This window comes from Meles meles, chromosome 7 (genome assembly GCF_922984935.1).
Source record: "Meles meles chromosome 7, mMelMel3.1 paternal haplotype, whole genome shotgun sequence".
Classification (NCBI taxonomy): Eukaryota; Metazoa; Chordata; class Mammalia; order Carnivora; family Mustelidae; genus Meles; species Meles meles.
Genome location: NC_060072.1, coordinates 96,864,202 through 96,890,631, shown reverse-complemented (window position 1 = coordinate 96,890,631; position 26,430 = coordinate 96,864,202). Strand labels below are relative to the sequence as shown.

Sequence of the window (26,430 nt, the reverse complement as noted above, 5' to 3'; positions counted from 1 at the left end):
ACATTCCAGCACTCCAGCTCTTTTTCCCTTTGCTCTCAGGAAGGCTGGTCTTTAGGTCTGTGGAGACTTCCAGTTCCTTGACTCTATTCTTTCCTTACCCACCAGTTCCTCATGTCTTTACTTCTCTTCCTAACCAGCTTTGATTCCACAATGCTTCACTCCTGCTCCTCCATGAAATGGTCTCTTCCTCCATTATTATTAACCTTTGGAACTGTTCTCCTGGCTTCAGACTTACACTTTAAATGATTCTCTACACTGTAGCAAGAGTGATCTCTCTGCAAACCGCATCATATTACTCACCTGTCTGAATTTTCTAATGCTTCCCATTGCCAACTACTACCCACTTCCAGAAGGTACCAGGCTCCCACCGATCTATACTCTTGCACCTGCTGGATCCTCTTTCTGGTTTAACTTCCTGGTTAACTGTTCTTTGGCAGAATAACTCCCATTTTTCCTTCAAGATTTAGTTCAGGCATCACCTCTTATAGGAAGCCCTCCCTGATCTCCCCTATCTCCTACCTAGCTTAGATGCCTCTCCTATGGACCCACATGGCACCCTGTCATTCACTGGAGTCACAGCCCTGATTATCCCATAATATCACTGTTTGCTAACTAATCTGACTCCCCATCAGCTGTAAGAAACTGAGAACAGACACCAAACAAATTTTTGTTGACTTAACATATATTCTGGGAGGATTGGCTTTCTATGTTTGTTATCAGTTTGATTTTATTTTTTTTAAAGATGGGGGGATTTGAACATGTTTATATACTGAGAGTAAAGAACTGTAATAATGAGAGAATGAGAGGTTGGAGATTTGGAGGATTGAGGGGACAATGAATTGAACAGTGCTTGAGGAAGCAGAGGGAGGGGTCCCTCAGGTGGAGGAACAGTCCTCAGGCCAGGGCAGGCACAGAGCCTCTCTTTCCCCCCAGCCTACAGGAAAGGGGCAGGCGCTGATGAATATATGTGTTGGCTGGGAGAAAGAAACTGGGGGAGTTTCCAATTTATGGCCTCTGTTTCATCTAATCTAAGTGTTGAGTTGGTGTTAAGGTGGATGAAAATTTGGGGAGAATGGCAAAGGCCTGGAAGACTGAGCTGGCTAGGGAGCCACAGCAGCTTCCCATACTTCTTCTGTGACCTTTCCTTCTACCCCTCAATCCTCCACGAATCCCAGGACACTATCCAGTGCTCCTGAACATGGCACCCACCATCTTGTCTGTGAAATGCACTGAGCTCCTGCCATCAATCCATAACTAAGTGTAGTCCTTATGTAAGAGAGTGATTGTAAAACACGTGGCCCAGAACCAGGTACCTAGTAAAGAATCAGTAAATGGTAGTCCTTGAATTCACTAGCAGTAATGCATGTTGTCTTTCCTAGCTGCATAGGAGTGTGGACCATGTGATGTGAATCCCTGCCCTCTGGGAGCTTGTGTTTTTGTCAAAGAAGGAAACACGCATACAATAATTTAAAAGCAATGCAAATGATACATGGTGGTTACCAACAACCAACTGGTGCTTTGCTTCCTGATCACAGACCCCAATAAAAATATCTGTTATATCAAGACCTAGAACTCAGATACTTAGATGTAACAGAAACAAAATTTTCATTAAACAATACTTACCTTTTCTTTGTGTGATGCATTCTGATATTTTCTATTCTATTCTACTTTGTTTTTAAAAAGTGATGGTCAAAGTTCGCTGTGATGGACTGAACTGTGTCTCTGAAAAATTCTTATTTTCAGGGAGCCTGGCTGGCTCAGTCAGTACAACATGTGATTCTTGATCTCAGGGTCATGAGTTCAAATCCCACATTGGATGTAGAACTTACTTTAATCACTTTAAAACTTTTTATTTCTTTTATTTTTTTAAAAGATTTTATTTATTTATTTGACACAGAGAGAGAGATCACAAGTAGGCAGAGAGGCAGGCAAAAGGAGAGGGGGAACAGGCTCCCCACTAAGCAGAGAGCCTGACTCACGACCCGAGCCGAAGGCAGAGGTTTAACCCACTGAGCAACCCAGGTGCCCCTAAAACAACTTTTTAAAAAATATATATTTATTTATTTATTTGACAGACAAAGATCACAAGTAGGTAGAGAGGCAGGCAGAGAGGGAGATGGGGAACCAGGCTCCCTGGTGAGCAGAGAGCCCAATGCGGGGCTTGATCCCAGGACCCTGAGATCATGACCTGAGCCAAAGGCAGAGGCTTTAACCCACTGAGCCACCCAGGCGCCCCCTAAAACAACTTTTAAAAAAATTATTGATTTATTTTAAAGAAAGAGAGAACAAAGGGATGAGCAGAGGGAGAGGGACAAGCAGATTTCACACAGAGTGCTGAGTCTGACGTGGGGTGTGATCTCAGGACCCTGAGATCATGACCTAAGCCAAGACTAAATGTCAGACATTTAACCGACTGAGCTACCCAGGTGCCCCTAAAAAATTGTTTTTAATTCATATTTTCATATGTTGAACTCCTATGCCCTTAAAAATTCATATTCATTTGAGGTTCACCCAGTACATCAGAATGTAACCTTATTTGGGGATAGGGACTTTACAGAGGTAATCCAGTTAAAATGAGGTCATTAAGGATGGGCCCTAAGCCAATATGGCTGGTGTCCTTATGAAAAGGGGAAACTTGAAGATAGGTTCAAATATAGGGAGAACACCATGAGAACCTGAAGACAGCCATCTACAAGCCAAGGAATGATACCTAGAACAGATTTTCCCTCTCAGCTCTCTGAAGGGGCACCCTGCCAACATCTTGATCTGGGACTTCTAGCCTCCCGAACTGTGAGACAATACGCTTCTGTTGTTTAAGCCAACCCAACTTGGGGTGCTTCGTGAGGGCAGTCCCAGCAAACTAATACACCTTTCAAACTGATTTTCTGACTCACTGTTGGCTTATTAAACTTCCCTTTACAGACCACAATTTTTTTTCCTTTTTTTTTAAAGATTTCATTTATGTATTTGATATATATAGAGAGAGAGTACAAGTAGGGGGGAGTGGCAGGCAGAGGAAGAGGGAGAAAGAGATTCCCTGCTGAGCAAGGAGCCCAACGACATGGGGCTCGATTCCAGGATCCTGGGATCGTGACCAAGCTGAAGGCAGATGCTTAACTGACGGAGCCACCCAGGAGCCCCAGACCACAAATATCTTCTTTCCTATGTTTATTCTCATGTAATCTTCATGACCCGTCAGGGGGATGGTAGGGCTGAGAGGAGGGTGAGGCAAGCAAGGCCCTCACTCCCAGAGTCACACAAGTGGGGGTGTCATCACTGAAAGTCTAGCTGACCCTACGATTGTACAACCTGAAGATGAGTGCCTCCTTTAGTTTTGCTAAACGGTTGCTAAACTGTTTAGTTTTGCTAACCTCTATTTGAGGGGTTGACACACAGCCACAAAGCTCTTAAGTGGAGTCAGATCTAAGCCAGGTTTGCCTCTAAATTCTGGGTCCTCAATTAATTAATTAGTTTCATTAATTAATTCTCAGTTCTTTCTTTCTTTTTTTTTAAAAGATTTTATTTATTTATTTGACAGAGAGAGATCACAAGTAGGCAGAGAGGCAGGCAGAGAGAGTGAGAGGGAAGCAGGCTCCCTGCCGAGCAGAGAGCCCAATTCGGGACTTGATCCCAGGACCCTGAGATCATGACCTGAGCCGAAGGCAGCGGCTTAAACCACTGAGCCACCCAGGCACCCCGATTCTCAGTTCTTTCTATGGCACCACAGTGTCCCCATTGGTGCAATCAGTTAGAGAGGATGGCAATAAATATTGTTTTCTAACCAGCCCTTGGTCCTCACCTTTCTACCCTGCAAAAGGAGTCGAAGTTAGAGACTACATTCAATCCTCCCCTTCTCTTGCCAAAATTCGGGGGAACTTGGGGCTACTGAGACCCTTATTAATTCAGCTACTATCTGTGGATGTCTGCAGGCAAGGTGGGCCCCTGAGAACATGTGTCTTGAGCACCTGTGTCCATACACTGCCATCCTAGCACTGCTGGTCATACAAACCCATGGTCCAGATTCCCTACCTGTCATCTCCACCCTTGGACAACAGCCTCTCCTTTCCACTGCCTTCCTGACCCAGCAAACCCATAAACATAGTTACCTCCAATATCTCTTCTTTGTGGCACTATTTTTACCCCCACATCAGGGGTCCCCAATGTGGGATGGAAGTCCTTCTGCCTTCCTCCTACAGGCTGCCTTATTCCAGCCTGTAAAAATAATGCCTAACATTTACTGTGTGCCAGGCATTGTTCTAAGCCTATACATAATATTACTGTATCTCCCTCCCACAACCTTATGAGTGAAGACTTACTTGCTCCATTTTATAGGCGGCAAAATTGAAACTCAAAGAGTAACTCGCTCAGAGTTGTTCAGTTAGCAGCACTGGCAGGACTGGAACCCAAGCAGCCTGTCTCTAGAATCCCAGTTCTTAACTGCTATCCTTTGCTGCCCGGCTGGGGACCCCATGCACACATGCACTCATGCAAACACATGCCCGGCCACATGGGGAGGGCGGGGGAGGAGCTAGATTCTAGAAATCAGTTCAAGCACTAGGGGGCAGCATAGGCCTGGCTTTGGCCCCTCAGCCCGCCCTGCTGGGAGAGAGAAGGGAATAGAAAACATCCTCCCACCTCCCACTACCCCCTGGAGACCACCCTTTTTATACACCTTGTCTCCCAGGTTTGGGGACGTAGAGGCCTCTCTAGGCCGCTTGGCCTCCTTCAGCTCCTCCGCCAGCAAAAGCTGCAAAAACCATCCACTAGTAATGACGATGACTCAGAAGCTGAGCAAGCCTAGTGTTTGTGAGTTTGTGTCTCATTGTGACTGCTTGTGGCTCTGAGGGCTGACATGACTGTGAGCCTGCCCGTACATGTGTAAGCGTGTGTGTGTGTGTGTGTGTGTGGTCTGATGGCCAGGGAAGTTGCACATGTATGTGTTTGTTTCTGGGTGTGTCTCCGTGTTTACCACAGAAATAGGAACTTGGCCAAGGCTGCACCACAGATTCCTAGTCGAACTTGTCCCTTGGGAATCTGCAGGCAGCAGCTCCAGGTTGTGCTGGCTCCCACAAGTGTCTGAAGAGGAGTGCTCTGTAAGGAGGGGGCTGAGATGGTTTTCAGTACTAGAGAGTCCTTCTGGAGTCTTCCAGAATTCTGAGCTCTGGGTCCCCTCCCCCACTCCCTCCCATCAGTGGTCACGCGATCGCCTGCCAAGAAGGGAGGAGGACCTAGGAGTTCCAGACAGCCTGGAGCTCCTTGGCTGCTTTCAGGGTCCACCACTGGAGGGAGCGCAGAGCCCAGAGGGATTTAGCTTTTCCAGAGGTGGGGGGTGAGGGGGTTGCCCAGTTCTTCCTGTGCCCAATGGCAGGCCCCAGCAAAATTCTGAGTATGGGAGAGGCAGTTTGGAGCCACAGGTCTCTGCTTGGTTTTGGGTGACTTTCTGGAGAAAAGTTGATTGCTTTTGAGGGGACACAGTAAGTGGGGGTCAGGCTCCCCTCCAGTCTGGCCCCAGGGTCGGGAGCCCCAGTCCTGGCTCCCTGGACCCCATGATCCCCCACTCGGCACAGGAGGCACACACGCTCACCCTACTTTCTTCCTCTTCCTCCTCCAGCCCACTTTCTCTTCTCTGTGTCGTCAGAGCTCCAGGGAGGGACCTGGTTAGACGGAGAAGCCGGAAACAGCGGGCTGGGGCAGCCAGTGCTTACACTGAGGAGGAAAGACGGGAGAGGTTGTGTGTGTGTGTGTGTGTGTGTGTGTGTGTGTGTGTGTGTGTTGTTTTTGGTGGTGGTGGTGGTGGTGGAGGGGGGCGGGGGTGCCAGCAGGGCCAGGCCTGAACTCGCTGGATAGAGCTACTGGACTCATGGGGCCTGGCAGTGCCCGCTGAGAGAGGGAGAAGACAGCGGAGGGGTTGCCAAGGTGAGGGGATGTCTCCGAGGAGGGGGAGGGGGGAGTGCTGACTTTAAGTGTGTGTGTGGGGGGTGTGGATTAGCGGGGGTACTCTCGGGACCCTCCCCTGGGCGGGGTGTCTGGTCCCCGGGAAATTGTTTCAGTTGGTGTTGGGAGCTGGTGGTCCTGGGTTTGGGCACTTTTGAATTCTCAGAGGAATCTGGTCTGGGCAAGGCCCGGCACTCCCAACTCCCCGCGTGGGTCACTTTTTCCACACCCCCGCCCCCGCACCTCCAGGGGCAAGTAAAGGCACGGAAAGGAGGGCATGGAGGTGCCCCTCTGCCCTGGAGGGGGGGGAGGGGAGGTGGCCGCCCCTCCCTAGAAGGTTGATGCCCGAGGGAGGTGGGTCCTTGACAAGCCCCTATCCTGTCCCCCCATAAAGGCTGTCGTTCAAGGGTGTGGCTTGGGGGGATGAGCGAGCCCCAGATGTAGACCTCATGGTGCCCCGGAGAAGGGGGAATTTCCCCCTCAAAAGTGCTCCACGCTTGGCTGCTGTAGACGCCGAGATTTCCCGGTGGCGGCGCAGGGTTAACCCTCCTCGTGCTGAACTAGCTCCACCTTCCCGCCCCCACTGCCACATACACATATTGGGCAACTCAGAGAAGCTCTTTTGACTTTTGATCCTGTGGTTCCGCGGTCAGAGGGCTCGCGAATGCAGGGACAGAGGTGATCGGATTTAGGCCAGGAAGCAGGCTGCAGAGGACGGTGGACGTCCGGGCTTGCCTTCCAGGTTGGGAAGTGCTGGGGAACGCTGGCCCCGCCCGCCCCCCCCCCCCCCCCCCGCGCGCCGTGGCTCCTCCTCCCCGCCGGTCTTCTGGGGGTCTTAAAGCCTAAGGTGCGGGCAGTCCGCAGTCCGTGCAGGCCCCTGGGCTCAGCTTCATTATAGGGTGGCCCTCTGAGGTTTGGGGATGGATTAGGGGAGGAGATTTGAAGCCTGGGTCTTGCCAGGAGGCTGGTCACTCGGCAAGGGTTTATAGAAGAAAGTGGGGAGCGAGTGGGAGGGGGCTGCCTTCTGCTTAAGGATTACCTGTCTCCACTTGGGTAGGGATAGAGGATCAAAGGTCTGAGCACCATGAGAAATACTAGAGGAAGAGAGACGAGAGGAATGGAGTCCTCTCTTGAATTTGAAACACAGACCAATAGGTGCCCCACTTCAGGGTGGGAGGTGGTAGAGAAAGGCCTGTTGGAAGATCCTGGGCGGGAGGATTCTGCCTTTCAGAGAAAAGAGCTAGAGGGTATAGAAGCTGGTGGGTGGGGGGAGCAAGAAGGCTTGGGACCAAGAGTCTCCAGAGAAGGCGTCCCTCTGTTTTCTATCCCTTTGGAAGTCTTGGGAGAGAGGAGTAGCCAAAAGCCCAACAAGAGGGCTTGGGGTTACTGGGTTACAGGGAATTTCCATCGCCATCCTCTCATCTCTAGGAGGGGGGCACTATGGGACACAGGCTCTGAGAGACCCCTGGGAAAACACTGGTTGACCCTCCCCACCTTGCAGCCCACCCAGAAATGGGGATGCAACCCTCTCCCGTACTTCTTCCATCTCCTCCTTTCCTCTCCTTCTTTTCTCCTCTGCCCTTGGCCTCTAGCCCAATCTCTAGCTTCCTCTTCCCAGCTTCTAGGTTCTTCACTCCAGGCTTACTAACACTACTTTTTCTCCAGTCTCTCCCACCTTCTTTCCAAGTTCTCTCTGCTTCACCCTTTCCCCCATCTCCGCCTCCCTTCGTCAGCTCTCCTCCCACAGCCCCACCTCTTAGGATGTTGGGGTCTAGAGGTGGAAGGGGCCCTCACAGAACGGTGTCACTTACCTCTTGGAATCAAATCCTGATTTCCGAACTCACTGGCTCAGTGGCCTTGGCAAATTAGAGAACCCCCTTTAGACTCAGTTTCTTCATCTATGAAAGGGCATAGTTCCATATTTTAAAAATCACTGCAAAGCTCTGAGATAATGAGCTTCGTGTAATGCCTCAAACATAGTAAGTTCTCAATAAATGGTAGCTGTTAATGCTCTCCCGTTCTCTTCGTCATCGTCCAGCCTGGTCGTTTTCAAATTATCTCATGGAGCCCCAGGATTTTGAGGGGTGTCCTTAGTGACATCTTTGGGGTCAGGAGGTAGGGAGAGGGAAGTAGAAGCCGTAGGATTTGGGGCCTACCACACTTGCTTTCAACAGAGAAACTCCAGTGTTATACCTTTTATATAATTGGGATTCCACAGATTAAAAACTAAAATTGTCTACTACTTTAGAAATTTTTGGAAATTTCTGCATGTATCCAAGTCTCATATTTTATGAGATGAGAAGATCAAGCCTCACAGTGGGGAGGTTCCTTGCCCACAGAACCAGAGCCAGCTCAGAGCTACAATCCAAGTCCTCTGCCTTCTCTCAGAGAGCTTTCTGTACTCTGCCCACCTGCCCTGTCCTTCCAGCCCTCTGACTGCAATTCAGCTCTTCCTACCCCATCACCCCTTTGTTTACAACTGGAGGGATTACCTTGTTTGGGGCATTGACCAATGATGTCCCCCATTTGAGGTGTCAGGCTGTGAGTGGTGATGGGGATGGTCTCTGGGATCTGGGATCTGTAGGAGGTTGCTGGCTGCCCCCCAGAACGTAAGCCAACTTTCTTGGGTGCCTCTCAGAGTGGCCTTGTTCCTTTCCAGAAGGCACCCTCCAAACCCCAGATCATGTCTCTGTGGGGTCTGGTCTCCAAGATGCCTCCGGAAAAACTGCAGCGGCTCTATGTCGACTTTCCCCAACACCTGCGGCATCTCCTGAGTGACTGGCTGGAGAACCAGCCCTGGTAAGTCCTCGCTGCCCCGTGCTGGTCTCCTCCAGGTCTTCCCTCTCCCACCTTCCCTCTCATTAGATTGCTCTGTCCCATGTCGGGACTTAGGATGTGTTATTCCCCGTGTGGTGGCCAAGATTTAGCAGGGACCAGATTATGCACATTGACACATGGAGTCCCCCACCCCCTGAGGATCCCCAGTCAAAGAGGAAGAAGGTCAGGACTGGAGCAAGGGGACATCCCATAGCAGCTGGAAAATTGGGGAACAAAGGGCACATGAATGAAGCTGTACAGGGCATGGATGGAGACTAGGACTGGGAAGGAGCTGCTGAGCTGTTTGTTGAAGAGCAGAAGGTCTGTAGAGCTGAAGAAACCCTGACCCAAGGCCACCTCATCTTGATCTTCCCACAGGGAGTTCCTGGTCGGCTCAGACACCTTCTGCTGCAATATGGCTAGTGCCCTCCTTTCTGCCACTGTCCAGCGCCTTCAGACTTCCGCTGGAAAGCAGGGGGAGGGGAGCGCCATTTTGCAACACATCAGCACCCTGGAGGTAGGGACAAGGAGGGGAGGGGACGAGGCTGGAGTGGAGCCGGGATGAGACTTGGAACACCTGAAGAAATTGGATGCGAGAGCAAATTGGTGTTCCTGTAGTTAGCTGTTAGCTAGCATGCAAATGAGGTTTTAAAAGCATGCAAATGCATGAAAACTTCTGGAGTCTACAGTTGCGCTGCCTTTCTGTGTGCTTAGGAATGGGGCGGGGGTGGCGTGGATTGGAAGGGGAGAATAACATGGGTGAGAGCCAGGCTAACCCAGTCCGCCACTCTTCATTTCTCTAGAGCATATATCAAAGGGACCCCCTGAAGCTGGTGGCCACTTTTAGACAAATCCTTCAAGGGGAGAAAAAAGCTGTTATGGAACAGGTATTGTTAATACCCCACCTCCCACCCCACGTCAACTCCCTGGGATGTTAGCCTGAGCCACGAGAAACTAGAAGGAATTTGAACTTCAGGAGAGGCTCAATGTTTTAGGCCCAGGATAACTAAAGGAGGTTCCAGGGGTCAGAGTGCTCCCCAAGCTAAGCTCAGGGAAGCTTCAAAATGAGGGACTGAGGGTAGTGAGGCCTGGGAAGGAGAGAGCAAGGGGTAAGAAGCTGTTTCTGCCAAGAGAGAGATTTTATCCCTGGGAGATTCCAAAAGGTCAGGGAGAACCTTCAAAGCGGAAAAGGAGCCAGACAAGGGAAGTGGTTTGTTTCCTTTCAGCAGAGCATGGCGGCAGGCACTCCTTTAGGAAGCAGAGGCCTAGTGTAGAGGGATGAACGGAGTATCTCACCTCTTGGTGTCTCTCCCTCCCGTGCAGTTTCGCCACCTGCCAATGCCCTTCCACTGGAAGCAGGAGGAACTGAAGTTTACCACAGCCCTGCAAAGGCTGCAGCACCGGGTGGGGGAAACTCGCCTTCTCCGAGAGGCCCTGCAGCCCGGGGCTGAGGCTGGCCAAGGTGGGAGCGTGGGTCCGGGGCTCCAAGAGGGTTCTGGGGAGTGGGTGGGAGTGACACCCTCTTGGACCTCACCCTTGACCGAACCTCAGATTTATGTGTACCCCTTATTTCCACCCTCACCCTCAGTGTCTCTGCACAACTTGTTAGATGCTCCTGCCAATGGGAAGGGGCCAAGTGAGGTAAGTGATGGATTGGGAGGTGGAGTTTGAACTCAAAAGTACAGTCCGGGAGGGATCTCAGCTCTGTGGAGGGATGGAGATTAGGCCTTAGAGGGATACACACTGTGGCAGAGAAGGGGCAGGACTGAGAGGGGAAAGAGAGAGTGGCCTGCCCTCAGGCGCTGGAGGAGGAGCCAGCCTGGCCCCTGCTGAGGCCTCCCCTGCCCGCAGGCCCTGGCCACATTGCTGCAGGAGACTGTTGGGGAGCTGGAAGCTGCCCAGGCCCTGGTGCTGAAGAGGATCCAGATTTGGAAACGGCAGCAGCAGCTGGCAGGGAACGGTGCACCCTTTGAAGAGAGCTTGGCACCACTGCAGGAGAGGTCGGGGCAAGACTGATGGGACCGGAGGGCGGGGCCAGGGATGGGTGTCTGCTGTCCTGGCTGGAGGACAGGTGAGAGACAGAGGTGTCTCTCTCTGATACAGGTGTGAGAGAGAACCCAGGAGGCCAATTCCAGCAGGGCTGCGCGCTTGCGCTGTGGTCAGGTCCCGTCCTGTCCTGTCTGAGCACGCCCGGCCGAGTGGGGTGGGAGCGGGAGCTCACCTCCATGCTTTTCTTTCTTTCTTTTTTTTTTTAAGATTTTGTTTATTTATTTGTCAAGACAGAAAGAGAGAGCACACACAAGTAGGGGGAGCAGCAGTCAGAGGGAGAAGCAGGCTCCATGCTGAGCCAGGAGCCCCATGTGGGACTCAGTCCCAGGACGCTGGGATCATGACCTGAGCCGAAGGCAGATGCTTAACCAACTGAGCTACCCAGGCTTCCCTTGGCCCGTGCTTTTCTCTTTGAGCCCCTTGCCCAACGGATTGGGCAGCCTTTTCCTATTTGGTCTGTTTGGGCGGAGGCTCCTTTCAATTTGCGCCAAAGTGCCATGCGTGTTGGCAGCTGACCTGGGCACCAGAGTCCTGGGGAAGAGGCAGCCGGGTTTCCACAGGGGTCCAGTCACAGAGAAGGAGCCTCACACCCAGAGTCAAGGCAGGTCCCACAGCCCCTTCAGCCCAGGCGCCTCGCAGCCATACACACTCTCCTGCCTTCGTTCTGGGTCTAGGGGTAGGGAGTTTGGGCGGCCCGAATTCTGTGTCCCCTGACCGCTGTCCTGGCCCCAGGTGTGAGAGCCTGGTGGACATTTATTCCCAGCTGCAGCAGGAAGTGGGGGCAGCTGGCGGGGAGCTGGAGCCCAAGGCCCGGGCAGTGCTGATCAGCCGGCTGGATGAAGTCCTGCGAACCCTCGTCACCAGGTATGCCCCCTGAGCCCTCAGCCCGGCCTAGAGCAGACCCTGAGGAAGGAAGAGGCTTAGAGCAGTGGGAAGGGTGCCAGGAGGGACCCAGCCACTAAACTCCCCTGTGTCTTCCCTCCTCCCAGCTCCTTCCTGGTAGAGAAGCAGCCCCCCCAGGTTCTGAAGACTCAGACCAAGTTCCAGGCTGGGGTTCGATTCTTACTGGGCCTACGGTTCCTGGGGGCCCCAGCCAAGCCTCCGCTGGTCAGGGCTGACATGGTGACTGAGAAGCAAGCCAGGGAGCTGAGCATGCCCCAGGGGCCCGGGGCTGGAGCGTAAGCCAGGGGTGGTGAAGGCCTGCTGGGCTGGTGGAGGCCAGGGGAGCCTGGGCGACTGGCACCCCAAAAGAGCAGGGTGGTGGGGAGGGAGGGCTGTAGGGTGTGTGGACCCTGAATGGTCACGGCAGAGGAAGGGAGGGGATGCATCAGGGCTGGAGTGGGATGGGGAATTGTGATTTGGCCAAGATAGGGACCTCCTTGAGAATCCAAGCAGGGAGATGGAGATTTGGGGCCAGTCGCCCTTGCCATCCACCCATGGACTCAAGCTTCTCCCCACCCCTGGCCCTGCTGGGATGCACCCACTCAGTGTCCGACCTCCCCTGGCAGAGAAAGCACTGGCGAAATCATCAACAACACCGTGGCCCTGGAGAACAGCATTCCTGGCAACTGCTGTTCTGCCCTGTTCAAGAACCTGGTGAGGGCTTTGGGGAGCCATTGGGAAGAGTGGGGTGGGGGGGTCTTCAGACGGAGGGACTGTCCTTGGAGAGGGTGTCGGGAAGCCTCACCCCTGCTCTCCCTCCCACTCCTGCAGCTTCTGAAGAAAATCAAGCGCTGTGAACGGAAGGGCACTGAGTCCGTCACCGAGGAGAAGTGTGCGGTGCTCTTCTCCACCAGCTTCACGCTTGGCCCCAACAAACTCCCCATCCAGCTCCAGGTGAACTGAGCCTCAGGCCACCCAGTCTAGGGCACCGGCTCCCCACCATGCTACATGCTGGGGCCCTGGCTCCTCGCTCCTCATGATGGCTCCGTAGCTCGTGCCTCTGGGATCCGCATGCACTGGGGTCAGAGCGGGAGGGGGAGACGCAAGAGTGTACCTGCCTAGGCATCATGTGGTGGCGACTAGCTTTTATTATACATTTCGTGTAGACCAGGGCACTGTTTTAAGTCACACATACACACACACAGAGGTAAGCACTATCATTAGCCCCATTTCACAGATGAGTCCATTAAGATACAGAGAGACTGAGGAATTTGCCCAGGTCACACAGCTACGAAGTGCTGGAGCTGGCATTGGAAACCCAGAGGTCTGACTCTAAACCACTGACTCATAACCACTTGTCTATAGTTAGGCCTTAATGGAGCTTCAGAAAACATCTGATAACACACCAGGAACATTTGACTATGTTGTGTGACTCCTAGAGCGTCCCTGCATTCTCAGAGCCAACCCCCTGAGGAAGCCCCTTGCTCCAGTAAGAAGATCCCCCTCTTTTCGCCCCTGTCAGGCTCTGTCTCTGCCGCTAGTAGTCATTGTCCACGGCAACCAGGACAACAATGCCAAAGCCACCATCTTGTGGGACAACGCCTTCTCTGAGATGGTGAGGAAAGACCTGGAGTGGCCATGGAGGGAGGGAGGGGAGGAACAGAGGCAAGTAATGTGGGCTCTCACGTAGGGGGAGGTAGGGAGCAGACATGTTCAAATGGGAGTGGCCATAACTCCTTTCATCGTACTCTCTAACTTCATGCTTTTATACTTCTGACCTCTTTTCGTGCTGGTCTTAACAGCTACCATGTTGTGGCACCCTAAACTATTTTCGGAAAAGCACCGTCCTTGTGAGCGAGCTCAGGGGGATAATGGCTGGGAAGGGCAGCGCTGGGGAGGTGGGAGGGATAAGGGCCCCTCCTGCGGAAGAAGGAAGATGATAGTCTGAAGTGTCCTACCCTTCCACTTCACCCAGGACCGTGTCCCCTTTGTGGTAGCTGAGCGCGTGCCCTGGGAGAAGATGTGTGAAACTCTCAACCTCAAGTTCATGGCTGAAGTGGGGACCAATCGGGGGCTACTCCCAGAGCACTTCCTCTTCCTAGCCCAGAAGATCTTCAATGATAACAGCCTCAGCATGGAGGCCTTCCAGCACCGTTCCGTGTCCTGGTCACAGTTCAACAAGGTCATTCCCCTGCTTTTTGGACCTCCCACCCCTAAGCTCTTCATCCATGAGGCACTCAGGACCTTCCCAACCTCTGTCCAGAGACTGACCGCTGGGGTCTTCATGGTGCCCCATCATGGGGATCAGGGAAGCCTCCGTCACAGCCCAGGCAGGAAAACCCTTCAGCCGGGCGGGTAAGCCCCGAGGAGAGGGAGCATTTCCCAGCATCCCTCAGGTTTTGGACTGGGGGCCCTCTGTCCTCCCTCTCTACCAGTGACTCGCATGACTCGTCCAGATTGTATGTAAACACAGCTCTGATTCAAAATGACTTTGACCCATTGGGAAAATAGTTCTTACTTCAAAAACCAGGATGAAATCCCCCAGGGACACACACAGTGATACCAGCAACCGTGCTCTGACACCTTACTATGTGCCAGAAACTGTGTTTAGCACGTTAGGATGTTATCTACTTACCCCTCCCAACATCCCTTCGAGGTAGCTGCTATATTCCGCATTTTACAGGTGAGGAACGTGATGCTCAGAGGGGTTAAGTCGTTTGTCCAGCAGGTGAGGAGGGTGGGATATAACCTCCTATTTCTTGCTCTTAGCCGCTGTATTTTAACTGCCCTCAAAGGGAGGTGGCTCAGAACCGGACCTGTTACAAGAATGGGGGAAAAGGTCTGGGTGTCTTGGTTGAGGACCAGCTGGGTAAATGCAGTCATGTACTGTTCTCTTAGCAAAAAAGAAAGAGAAGTCTACATGACGAAAGGATGTGTTAGCAGAGGGAACAGGACACTCGCACCTGGCGATCTGCCTTGTCTGGACCCTGCTGCCCTCGATCTAATCAAGGATTGGTGGAGCGCAGTCATTAGGAGGGACTCTGGCCTGGACTTCCTAGGCTACATCCCAGCTCTGCCTCTCACCAGCCGTGTAGACCTGGGCAAGTTACTTGACCTTTCTGGGCTTTGACTTCTTCATCTGTAAGATGGGATACTTAGAGGCTTGTAAAGATCCGGTAAGTGAATTTATGGAAAGGATGTGCAATACTGCCTGGCACCTGGTCAGTGTGAGGGTTGGCCATTGTCCTTGATGAGATCTCAGATTCTGTTTTGTCCTTCAGCCCTGTGACTCTGTTGTGTGGGCACTCACAGCCCAGGGCCTGTCCTAACCAGGCCCTAGCTCTGGCCCTCCTGTGTTCACACTAGCTCCCCCTTATTCCCCAGGAGATCCTGCTGGGTCGTGGCTTCACCTTTTGGCAGTGGTTCGACGGTGTCCTGGACCTCACCAAGCGCTGTCTCCGGAGCTACTGGTCAGATCGGTGAGTCCCTGCCCCAGTGGCCTGAGCACTTGTACCCCTAGCTCCTTCTCCACAGCCAGTGTCCCAACCCCTTCCTCTCCTTCATCCTGGCCAGGCTGATCATTGGCTTCATCAGCAAACAGTACGTCACTAGCCTTCTTCTCAATGAGCCTGATGGAACATTCCTCCTTCGCTTCAGCGACTCAGAGATTGGGGGCATCACCATTGCCCATGTCATCCGGGGCCAGGATGGTGAGGTCACCCCAGCCAGTCCTCTGTTTCCGTACCTGTGCCCTCTGGGGTTTCTTCTGGGAAGGAAATGTCTTGGCCTTCCTTGATGCCAAGCCTGATCTTCAGGGAGTCCTTCCTTAGGCCCAACTTCCCTCCACCCTTCTGCAGCCTACCTTCTCATTGTGAGCTCTGTAGGAACAGAGACTGGTTGGTCTCCCTCCCCCAGGACTCTCACCCTCACTCCTCTTCCCCTCACCTTGATAGACTGAGAGTGGATCCTGTGTTGGGGCCGGGTGGAGAGGGGGAGAATGTCTGGACAGAGGAGACTCAGGATCTCATTCCTATTGTAGGCTCCCCACAGATAGAGAACATCCAGCCATTCTCTGCCAAAGACCTATCCATTCGTTCACTGGGAGATCGAATCCGGGACCTTGCTCAGCTCAAAAACCTCTACCCCAAGAAACCCAAGGATGAAGCTTTCCGGAGCCACTACAAGCGTAAGCTGGAGCTCGCAGTTTGAATCCTTCTTTTGTCCATCTCTTCCATCATCCCAGTTGCCCCCTCCTACACAGTGTATGTCATCCCTGACTTCTCTCTCCATTTTCAAAGCCCCATTTCTCCTACTTGCCCATCAGCTATGCTCACTTTTGCACATCCCTTCCTCCCCAATCCTGGGGCACTCCATGGCTCTCCTTTCCTCCCCCACAACAGCTGAACAGATGGGTAAGGACGGCAGGGGTTATGTCCCAGCTACCATCAAGATGACTGTGGAAAGGTGAGTGTGGCGTTGTGAATGGTGGGCGGGCCTGGTACTCCTCACTGGAAGAAGTGTGGCATCAGCCTTTGGTCAGTCACACGGACCTCCTTCCCTCCTCCAGGGACCAGCCACTTCCTACCTTGGAGCCCCAAATGCCTACCATGGTGCCAGCTTACGATCTTGGGATGGCCGCTGATTCCCCCATGAATATGCAGCTCAGCCCAGACATGGTGTAAGGAGCTTGAGAGGCAGGAATGGGAGTGGTCTGTGGGGACAGGTGTTTAAGCCTGGGCAGCTGGGAGAGCTGGCATTAGGGACTGAAGTAGGGGATTTCCCTTTCCAGGAGACGGATTCCCATCTTGGGATAGGAGGTGGGGGTGTCCAGCAGAAGGGCTGGCCTCAGGGGGGTCTGCGTTCTTTCCCCAGGTCCCAGGTGTACCCACCGCACTCTCACTCCATCCCCTCGTACCAAGCCCTCTCCCGGGAAGACACGTTGACAACCTTCCCAGAGTAAGTGGAAGGGACACAGATACCCACCTGCAAGGGGGATGGGCATCTACCGTTTGTTAGGAGAGGCTCCGCTGTGAGAAAGGGGCAGCCAAAGGCTGTCCACTCCATTGAGAGTTTAAGATCCAGATTTAGCCAGGTTCAAATTCCAGCTCCGCCACCTACTGACTTTGGGCAGGTTGCTTCATACTGGTGCCTGAGAATAGGGAATGTTGATAATAATACTAATAATACCTTCCTCGCGGGATTATTGTGAAGGTTAACTGAATTAGTAATACCTGTAAAGCTCATAGCAAGAACTATGTTAAGAACTAAGATTACCTCTCCTGCCACTGTCATTTATCTGCTGTCTGGATTTTTATTTATTCATCTGTTTTGGCCTTGACGTGGCCTAGACATTTTTCCTCCCTAAGTAACACTCTTATTATAATAACAGCAGGTGCTTATTGACTCTTAGACAAGGCACAACATCTCCCCTCCCGGGAGTTGAGGTAGGGTAGAGACTGGGGGGCTTAGAACCACCAGAGTCCAGAGAAACATTAGAAATTAGCTGATTCAAGGGCTCCTGGGTGATTGAGTTGGTTAAGCATCTGACACTTGGTTTCAGCTCAGGTCATGATCTTAGGGGCCCAGGGATAAAGCCTCCCTCCAAACCCCTGGCAGTTGTGTTGTTGGGAGTCTGTTTCTCTGCTCCTCCCCCTCCCAAATAAATAAAGAGATCAGCTAGCTCAGCCCTTCTCTCCTCCCCCAGTCCAATCCCCAACACATACACATTTTACAGATGAGAAGGCTGAGCCCACGGCTTACCCAAGACTATGTGGTCAGGAAAAGGAGCTGGAAATTGTTTCCTCATTCAGTGACCTTGACTTTGGAACATGGTGCCCTTGTCTAGCCTTCCTTTCTCTGACTGTGCCCTCCTTCCTGTTTCCAGATCTCACCTGCAGATGCCCCCCAACCTGAACCCGATGAACCTGTCCTTTGACCAAACTCACCCTCAGTGAGTGACAGCACCCCTCCTGATCCCATGCTCCGCATTCCTTCCCATCCTATCCCACCCCCATCTTACTGACTTTTCTGGTCTTGGCAGGGGCCTGCTCCCATGCCCATCTCAGGAGCATGCCGTGTCCACTCCTGAGCCCCTGCTCTGCTCAGATGTGACCATGGCTGAAGACAGCTGCATGAGCCAGTCGGTGGGAGGGTTCCCTCAGGGAACCTGGTGAGTGGCGGCCTGGGGGTGATGGCTGGGCGAGGGCTGGAGGAGTGGGTGCCATAGCTACCCTACTCTTTCTCCCCTTCCTCCTTACAGGGTTGGTGAAGACATGTTCCCACCCTTGCTGCCTCCTACTGAACAGGACCTCACCAAGCTTCTCCTGGAGGGGCAAGGGGAATCGGGGGGAGGAGCCTTGGGCACCCAGCCCCTCTTGCAGCCCTCTCATTATGGGCAGTCTGGGATCTCAATGTCCCACCTGGACCTAAGGGCCAACCCTAGTTGGTGATCCCAGCTGGAACGGGAGTCCCAAGGAAGACCGCTCTTCTACCCCCCGGACCTGCTCTGGACACTTGCCCACGCTCCTGCCAAGCGGCAGATGGGGAGAGTGTCCTCCTATCCCCATCTACTCCCTGGTCAGGAGGAAAAGACTGCCAGGAAAATGCACAGTGGGTGGAGCCTATCCACTCCTTCCTCCTACCACACACCCCTGTCCTCCCCCTTCTGACACTGGAAGGGAAATTCAGGTTCCAAAGTGAGACACGCCCCAACATGCCTGCACACACAGAACACACACACACACAGCTCTCCCTGGAAGATGGGGCTGGGTAGGAAGGGGGCTGGGTGGCAGCACAGGTTAGGGCATAGAGGGCTTCTCCGCCCATCTTGAGCCAGAGCCCAGGACACACACGTAGAAACATGCAGACACGTGCACACGTTTGTACGAGAGGCTGGGAACTGAGGGATGGGCTTGGGTCCCAGCCCTGGGGTGGATGGAGCAGCAGTTCAGGAGACCCTGGGTGGGAGAATCTGTACAGTTGGGTTACTGATGTGGGTTATGTCCAGATTAAAAAACAAATTTTCAACAGCCCCACATTCCTGTCAGTCGGATGGACATTTTTGGTTATGTGTAGGAGACCGTGCAGGTCAAGGGCTGCATTTTACGGGCAGCCGTGTGAAAGTGTGCATCCCTGAGATGTGTGAATATACAGATGTCACACACATCCACTGTTATGGCCACAAAAATACATGTATCTTTCTGATCTTGCCTGTGTGACAAGTTCGGAAGTGTGAAACACTGCACAAAAGACACCAGCGAATGCGCTAGCTTCTCTGATGCACGCTAACCCAGATGTACTCAGCTTTCATAGGACCGTGGCCCCCGTGGGTCTGTGTGGCTGTGACATCTGTACGTGGCTCTAGCTTTGGTGGCTCAATCCTGCCAATCCTGCCCAAAGGCCAGGGGTGAGTCTGGGACCCAGGCCCGGGCATGAGGTCCTCTGAGTGAATTAGGGGGCCTTCCCTGCCGCTGCTTTTCTCTTTCCCCATTCACTGCCAGCTTCCCTCCACTGCCCCATTCCCATGCCACCCTTTCTCCCTCTTGGGGGGGGGGGGTCATCGATCCTAAGCCATAAAATAAATTTTATTCCAAAATAACAAAATAAATAATCTACTGTACACGATCTGAAAAGAAAGACGCTCTAACTGCTCAGACAGGTGCTGCGGTCCAGCCCCCAGCTGAGGGAGACCCTGAGTCCAACCCAGGCCTCCTGAGGGGGCCGGTCGAGGGGACCCCACACTCACCCTCCCCCCTACCCCCCGAGAGGGCAGGAGGGAAAAAGTTGCTGAGGACTTGGGGGAAAGATGGGGATAGGGGGGCAAACTGCAGCACTTGTTAAATTAAAGAAACAAACTAGAAGCACAAAAATGGGGGAGCAGAGGGGAGGAGGAGGTCCAGTGTTCCCAGGCCCCCAGTTCTGGGGGGAAACATTGCCATTTTTAGCTGTTGGACCTTCCCAGGGAAGTCCCCTTTCCCCCATGTCCAAACTGAATCCAACTGCTCATACCACTGGTTCAAGCTACAGAGAACGGGAGTGTGTTGGGTAAGGGAGGGGAGAACCCCAGATACCCTGGAGACAGAGTCCTTGCCCCCTTGCTCTAGGCAAGGGTGAAGGGGCACCACGCAACCCTCCTTGTGTCCTCTTGCCAGGCCCCTGCTCGTTATTGCTTGAAGCCCCATAGTTCTATGCCCATGGAGCAGGTGGGGAGGCAGGAGAAGGGCAGCTGAAGGATCCAGGGTTGTGACTAGATGCCAGGGATGGAGAATGTCGGAGTCCGTGTGAGCCAGAAGCCCGAGTCCTGGGTCTGAGGACCCCTCACTGCCTGCTGGCCTCTGCCTCCACTTTGACGCTGCTCCTGCGACCTTCCACCAGGGCAGGATGGGGTCCTGGGGCGGGGCATCGGTCCAGCAGCCCTTCCTCGAACTCTGTAGGAAGAAGAGGAGTAAATTAGGAGGCCATGGGGTGGACGAAGCAAGGAGGTGGCTGGACAGGAGGCAGGAGTCGGGAGACTGCGAAGATGAGCTGGATTTGATGGGCTGCCTCCTGCCTACTGCACGTTTATAGGTGTGCGTATGGTGGGGGGTGTTCCATACCCAAGTGTGTGCGTCCCCCTCCCCTTTCTGGCTGTGTGTAGCGCTCTCTCTGTATGTGTCTCTCTCCTCTGTCTCTCCCGCCTCCGTTCTGCTGGAATTTCTGGTTCTGTCAGGAGCTGTGGGGGTGGCTTGGCTCTGACCTCTCCCCCTCCCCCCCTTCCCAGGCTCTGCCGCCCCCACTCATCCCTGGCCCCCCTCCCAGGCCCCACCTACCCTACCATGCCCCTCTAGTTTCTTAGAAGCCAAATCAGGGGGAACACAGGAAGCCAGCCTCCCAACTCCTCCCCCAAGAAGAGCCCCCCCTTCCAGTCCCCACCCCCACTTCCCACCCACGCACGGTTTAAAAATACCAAGCCAGGGTTGGTGGCTTTGTCTGCTGCATCACTCTCAGCCCAGCCGCTCTGGCCCTCTGGCGGACTACTCCCTTCCCCCATACACACACAAAGCATCCCCCTTTGGGCTCCTCTACTTCCCAGCTAGGCAACCCCACTGTAACTCCTCGCCTTCCCTACCCTTCTGCCTTGGCGGCAGCTCTGTCTCTGCTTCCTTTCTTGGTGACCCTCCCTTCCTGCTCCCCTAGTCCCCCAGTCTCTGTCCCCCTGCTCACTCCAGCGCCCCTTTCACAGCTCTCCTAGTGGATCAGATCCTCCTAGTGGAAACCACCCTGTAGGATCCCCCTTTCCTCAGCCCAAGGCCTGGATGGCTGGAGCCCCAGCACCCTACTGGTTGCCCTCTCTGGTGACTACATCCCTCTCCCTCCCACCTGGCCCCAGGACGCCAGGACTGCTGGGTGGGGCCTGGGTGGCAGGGGTGCTTGGGGACAGCGCTGCTGCTGCCTCACCTGCGAGAGGCGGCTTCGCAGGCACACAGGGGCTGAGGCGCCCCACGCGGTCGTGGGAGACGAGGCGGGCTAGCCGCAACCCCTCATCCATCAGTGTCTGCTGCAGGATGTGGCGGCTCCACAGCCCATGGGCTGGCAATGCCAGCGGCAGGTCAGCAGGGGGCGGCGTCAGCCTTGGGCATGACCCCACAGCTGTGGGCATGGGCACGGATCAGGTAAGGGACTACAGTCAACGGAACCCCGCCCCGCCCACCCCCCCACCTCAAGCACAAAGCAGACCCATAGGCCCAGGCCCCTTTGCCCCCATCCAGCCAGGCCTCCCAACCCTGCTCCAGGCAGTGGCCTCCTAGCTCCTTCCTCCCACCTACTCCACCCCCACAGCTCGAAGAAAAGTATTCTGATGGACACTCACCCTGCAAGTGTCCGTCAAGGCTCTCCCCAGACAGGCTGGCGCTGTCCTCCTCCAGGCTGGGCCGGTATGGGGGTGCATAGGACTCAGGGCCTGGTGGAGGCTGCTGGAGTTCAGAGTGACTTTGCTCTCCAACCTGTGGATGCCCCAAACGGGAAGATGAGGACCTCTCAAGGGAGGGGCTGGGGAGGGGCGCTAACCCCCTGTCCACCCCAGAAACCTACCTCCTGTTTTAACTTCTTCAGTGGAGGGCCTCCCAGTTCTTCGGGGTGAAGCCTGCGAAGACAAGAGCAGTAAGGAAGGTGACGCTGGGGAGGGCAGCACGGCGGGCAGAACATAGAATCTGGGGAGGAGCGTGTGCTCTTTCAAGACCAGAAAGCAGCTGGCTGAACAGGAGTGTCTAGCTCTGGTACTGCTGTTGTGGGTGAGCAGACAAAACCCAAGATGGACAGGAGGAGGACCCAGGCCCAGACAAGTGGGCTTGGTGCAAAGCAGGACATGCACGTGGGCAGGAAGCAGGCCTAGAGGCCCCTACCGGGAAAGTTAGGCCCAGGACCCAGCTCCTTGGCAGGATTCTCTAATCTAGGAGGGACCTGGAGAAGGGAGTCTCACCTGGAGCCCTTCAACGAGGACAGGTAGGTGCTCTCTCGGGCCACTTGGCGCGACAGGGAGAAGAGCTCCACCCTCCGCAGTAAAAGCGTGTTGTCCCTCATGCAGAACTGTGCAGCAGCTTCGTTGATGGTCAGCTGTGGAGAGGGCCGCCTGAGTGGGCACAGTCCTCAGGCCCCGCTGCCTTGCCCAGACCTCCTCCCACCCTTCGCCATCAGATAAAGACCGTGCATTAGACGCTTGCTTAGGATCTGATGCTGTGTAGTTCTCTGGAGGTGGAAGACAAAGGCCAACATCCCTGGCTGCCAAGGGAGCTGGAGTTCCCTCAGCCAGAGCAGTCCCGAGAGGCATGGCACGGGACTGCCCAGCGCTGGCCTGTACCTCTGCTTCGTCCTCAGCTGAGGAGGGAAGCACTGCAGTGGCAGGGACCGGGCTGTGTAGGGTGACTGGGGCGTGGGGTCCTGGTCAGGAGGCAATGAAACAGGTTGGGGAGGGCAAAGGTTCTCCATGGTGAGGAGGATGAGGCCTGGGAGCCAAGTGCAATTCTAGGAGAATGGGGTCCTCACCTCGTGCAGGCTGAGCTGCTTGCCCTCCCGCCGCTTGGAGTCAAAACGGCCGTAAATGATGCTATATTTGCGGATCTCCTCCTCCTTCTGGCTGTCGCTGTCGTCCATCTCAAAGATGTGCCCCACACTCCGTGCCAGCTTCTTGTTCAGCTTCAGCAGGGACGTCACCTCCCCAGCATCCCCCCTTGGGAAGCTCCGGAAGATCCTCTCCACACTCTCCACCACCATGCGCACCATCTCTGGTTCCAGGCGATCCGGACCACCCCCAGCCCCAGCTGCTGCCAGCCCCCCAGCCCCGGTCCCCTCCGGGACTCCTCCCCCTGCAGGTGGAGAGAAGGGGGGTGAGCCTGCCTCCTCTTCTCCTCCCGCCCCAACGTCAGACTCTGGAGTGCTCCGTCCTGGCCAGATCCGGGGGTCTCCGGCCCCAGGTCCCCCAGGCAGTGGTGACAGCTTCTCTCCAAGTTCAAGGGGGCTCTTGGGGCTAAAACTGCGGGCACTGCCTGCCTTTTCACCTGGGCTGCTGTGCCCATTGCTCATGCTTCCTTTCCGGGTGCCTGCAGTCTCGGAGATCTTGAAAAGTGGGATACTGGAGACAGGCACAGCAGGCACTGGCTGACTGAAGAGCCCTGGATTGGTGGCCCATTCTCTCAGTGCCTTCTGCAGGCGGCGGACATGGAGGGGCTTGGTGGCCATGCCCACGAGTGCCATGATCTCCAGGAACTCTTCCTCGCCAGCCTCACACAGTTGCTGCACGTCGTCCCCTCCCTGCTGGATGAAGGTCTCATAGTAGGAAAGGAGATTGGCGCGCTGCAGGACCCGGTAAAGCTGCAGCTCCCCCAGTGTCCGAGGCAGTGCCATGGCTCGGGCACTGGGCCTGAGGAGGAGTGTGGTAGAGAGAAAGGCAGGCAGTCAGTATGGGTCCCCCTGCTGAGTACCAACCCACACTCGCAATTGTCCTCTCTTTCCTGCTTGCTTCTCTTCCCCTCCTCTAATGTGCCCTCTACCCAAGACCCAAGCCTGAGCACAGACACAGAACTAGGCATTACCAGGAGGCATAAACACAGCAGTGCCATCCCAGACCAGCCACAAGTACCAAAAGGCAGCCCAGTCTCTCTGCCAAAATCAAAGGCTCTTCACCCCCATTCTCAGCTCTTACTTTTCTGGCCCGGGGCAATGAGACCTTGAGCACTGAGGCCAGCAGCACACTCCTGGGATGGCTGGGCCTCCTTTTCCCCCAGAACAGTCTTCACCCTCCACCCTAAATGCCCAGCAGTCTCAACTTTACTCAAGGTGACTTTCTACACTGAGGTGCATGTAGGACCCCTGTCCTCCCCACAGTGGATGCCTGGGACCTACTGCTGGCCAGTTTCACTCCGCGGTGGCGTCCTACCCAGGCAGCTGCAAGGGAGGGGTGTGGCCCTTTCTCACTCTGCAAGCCAGGCGGACCTCTGTTCTGCTCAGCTCCCCTGAGCTGTTCCGCAGGACCTCCCCTCTCCTCCCGACTGCCCAGTGCCCCTTAAGTTGGCCCCTCTCCCAGCAGTGACCTTCCCCACCTGCTGGGTAGGTAGGCCGATCCCTTCAGCTCAGGCGCCAGCAGGGAGGAGTGCCTCAATTGTTCTGCTCTGGGGCCTGTTCCGCCCACACACACTCCTACAGCCGCAGCGTCAGTGGGCGAAAACCGCCTGGGGGCTCCCACCTACCTCCTCTCCCTCATTTTCCACCCACACCTCCAAGTGGAGCGGAGGAGCGGCTGGAGGCCTCTTGAGGGAGGGGCTGCACACCGAAACTCCCCTCCGCGTGCCGTAAATATAGCTACAGAAAAGAGAAAGGAAGCCTAAAGCTTCTCCACAGTCGTGCTCATGCTCTCCCCTGGCACCGAGGCGCCGGCTTCTCCCGGACCCCGGGGCTCGCGTACTCCGTATCAACGGAAGACTGAAACAGCGCAGCAGCCCTCCCCCAGCCCTATTACCAGCCAGGGCTCCAGGGCTTCCCCTGGCGTTTGGAGGCCCCCACATTCTTTGCAGGGGGTTCACATGCCAGATCACATCGGCAGAGTAAACGGGGGATGGAAAATTAAGTACTACTCTTTCATATCCAGCTTCATCCGCTCCCTACCTGCTCCCAGGGCCCCCTAATTCAAAGACGCACCCCCTTTTCAATCAGTCTCCACCCCCCACCCCCATCCCGCTTCCCCTCGTTCTCTCCTCGACCTCCGCCCTCCGGACCCCTTTACTGAGTCCAGCTCCACCCATCCCACTCCCCGCCGCTTCCCTCTGCCCACTAACTTGGGTCTGGGCTGCGGGGTCCGGCGGGCGCAGTCCCCTCCGCCCGGCGGCTGCTCGGCTGTGGGGGAGGGCGCTCTGTGCATGGACGGCCGGAGGCCACAGGGGCTGTCCCTCTCGGTGCCCAGCGCTCGGCGCCTGGCGCGCGCTGCCGTGTCCGCCGCTGTCCGGGCTCCGTCCCTCCCTCCACGTCTCCTCTCTCCGAGCCTCCGCGCCTCTGTCTGTGCCTCTGCCCCCCCCTCCCCGGCTGCGCTTGCCGCCTCTCCGCGCCGCCGCCCCCGCAGGACGCACGGGGAGCGAGGCCCGGCGCGGCGCTGGCTGCCGGGCGGGCGGAGGGCGTGGGCAGCGCCGGGGGCGGGGGCCGGGGGCGGGGGGCGGGCGCCCGGGCCTCGGGGCCGGCGGTGGAGGCTCCGCGGCGGAGCGTCGGAGAGAGGCGGAGACTAGGGGGAGGGGGCGTGGAGCGGGAGGCGGGGGCGGGGACTCGGAGCTGCGGCGCGGAGCTTGGGACTGAGGTGACCGAGGCCGGGCTGCGGGAGGGCGGGCTTGGGGACCCGGCGGGCGGGGCGAGGTCGCTCCGCGCCGCCCACGCCGGATGCACAGCCGGCCCTCTTCGCGCCCACGTACCCACGTGAGCGCCCAGCCGGCGACATTCCTACATCCCCCTCCCGCCCTCTCCTACCCCTCCGAGCGGAGAGCGGAGTTTCACAACCACGCGCGGGTACACAAAAACACGGAGAAGCGCACGAACGTGCACACGCGCCTCAACAAATACGCGGACGCCCGCTGCCCACACTCCGGCCTCGCGATGCTGTACGTGGGATTGCTAGGAATGAGCCGGGAAAAGTTGGCGGAACCTTGGGGTGCGCGGCTCCTCTCGGGCGTGCTTCCGACTCCCCTTGAGTGTGCGCTTAGGGCAGGTCTGCGAGCGCGGGGCTCTGCAGGAATTCCTCGGATATCCCAGCATTCTTACCCTGCTGCAAAAGGAGTCATTTGAAGGGCCCTGCTCAGAAACCCAGGCCTCCATCCCTGCCTCGAGTCCCTGTCGAAGTTTGGGGTACAGGAATGGGAGGGTTATGGTAGAAGCTAACGCGTCGATCAGTCGCGTCGGGCTGTTAGAGCATTGGTCAGGCAGGGATGGAAGGAGGTACTCCTCCTTCCTCTACTCGTCGCACCGTTTGCTAAGGATGGGGACCTGCTCCTGGGGAATTTTGTGGCAAAGTTGGGGTAGGGAGAACATGCATTCTGCAGACGTTTTTAGGGGCCTGCGCTCGAGAGAGTCTAATGGAAGATGGGCGGGAGGCCTGAGAGTCCGACGTGGCTCCCTGCGGAGGAGTTGAAGGGAGGAGCTCCCTCAAGGAGCCTAGCCCCCCTCCGCAACCCACCCTCCCCGTTTGTTTCTCCTAGCCCCATCTGGTTCCCATTACACTCCCGCCCACGGCTGGGAGGT

The 26,430-nt window shown here is 55.4% G+C and overlaps 2 protein-coding genes across 5 annotated transcripts; one reads left to right on the top strand and one right to left on the bottom strand.

Moving 5' to 3' along the window:
• Window positions 1–5,304: 5,304 nt before the first annotated feature.
• Window positions 5,305–19,263, top strand: STAT6 (signal transducer and activator of transcription 6). 3 transcript variants are annotated; one of them, XM_046011935.1, is made up of 23 exons: window positions 5,305–5,474; window positions 5,612–5,728; window positions 8,594–8,733; window positions 9,130–9,268; window positions 9,555–9,638; window positions 10,075–10,213; window positions 10,340–10,392; window positions 10,603–10,751; window positions 11,533–11,664; window positions 11,790–11,978; window positions 12,309–12,396; window positions 12,514–12,636; window positions 13,205–13,297; window positions 13,658–13,864; window positions 15,067–15,161; window positions 15,256–15,392; window positions 15,722–15,868; window positions 16,083–16,146; window positions 16,250–16,360; window positions 16,555–16,638; window positions 17,567–17,632; window positions 17,723–17,851; window positions 17,942–19,263. In XM_046011935.1, exons 3-23 carry the CDS (start codon window positions 8,618–8,620, stop codon window positions 18,129–18,131), a joined length of 2,535 nt encoding a protein of 844 aa, XP_045867891.1. In that variant the 5' UTR covers window positions 5,305–5,474; window positions 5,612–5,728; window positions 8,594–8,617; the 3' UTR covers window positions 18,132–19,263. The 3 variants fall into 3 exon arrangements, with proteins under 3 accessions (XP_045867891.1, XP_045867889.1, XP_045867890.1); XM_046011933.1 differs by lacking the exons at window positions 5,305–5,474; window positions 5,612–5,728 and adding an exon at window positions 5,739–5,916 and having other exon boundaries at window positions 17,942–19,262; XM_046011934.1 differs by lacking the exons at window positions 5,305–5,474; window positions 5,612–5,728 and adding an exon at window positions 5,748–5,916 and having other exon boundaries at window positions 8,597–8,733.
• NAB2 (NGFI-A binding protein 2) lies at window positions 19,245–25,311 on the bottom strand. 2 transcript variants are annotated; one of them, XM_046011936.1, is made up of 7 exons: window positions 24,987–25,310; window positions 22,702–23,575; window positions 22,139–22,272; window positions 21,751–21,802; window positions 21,530–21,662; window positions 21,118–21,309; window positions 19,245–20,108 (listed from the first exon to the last, which is right to left on the bottom strand). In XM_046011936.1, exons 1-7 carry the CDS (start codon window positions 25,067–25,069, stop codon window positions 19,999–20,001), a joined length of 1,578 nt encoding a protein of 525 aa, XP_045867892.1. In that variant the 5' UTR covers window positions 25,070–25,310; the 3' UTR covers window positions 19,245–19,998. The 2 variants fall into 2 exon arrangements, with proteins under 2 accessions (XP_045867892.1, XP_045867894.1); XM_046011938.1 differs by lacking the exon at window positions 21,118–21,309 and having other exon boundaries at window positions 24,987–25,311.
• Between the last annotated feature and the right edge of the window lie 1,119 nt (window positions 25,312–26,430).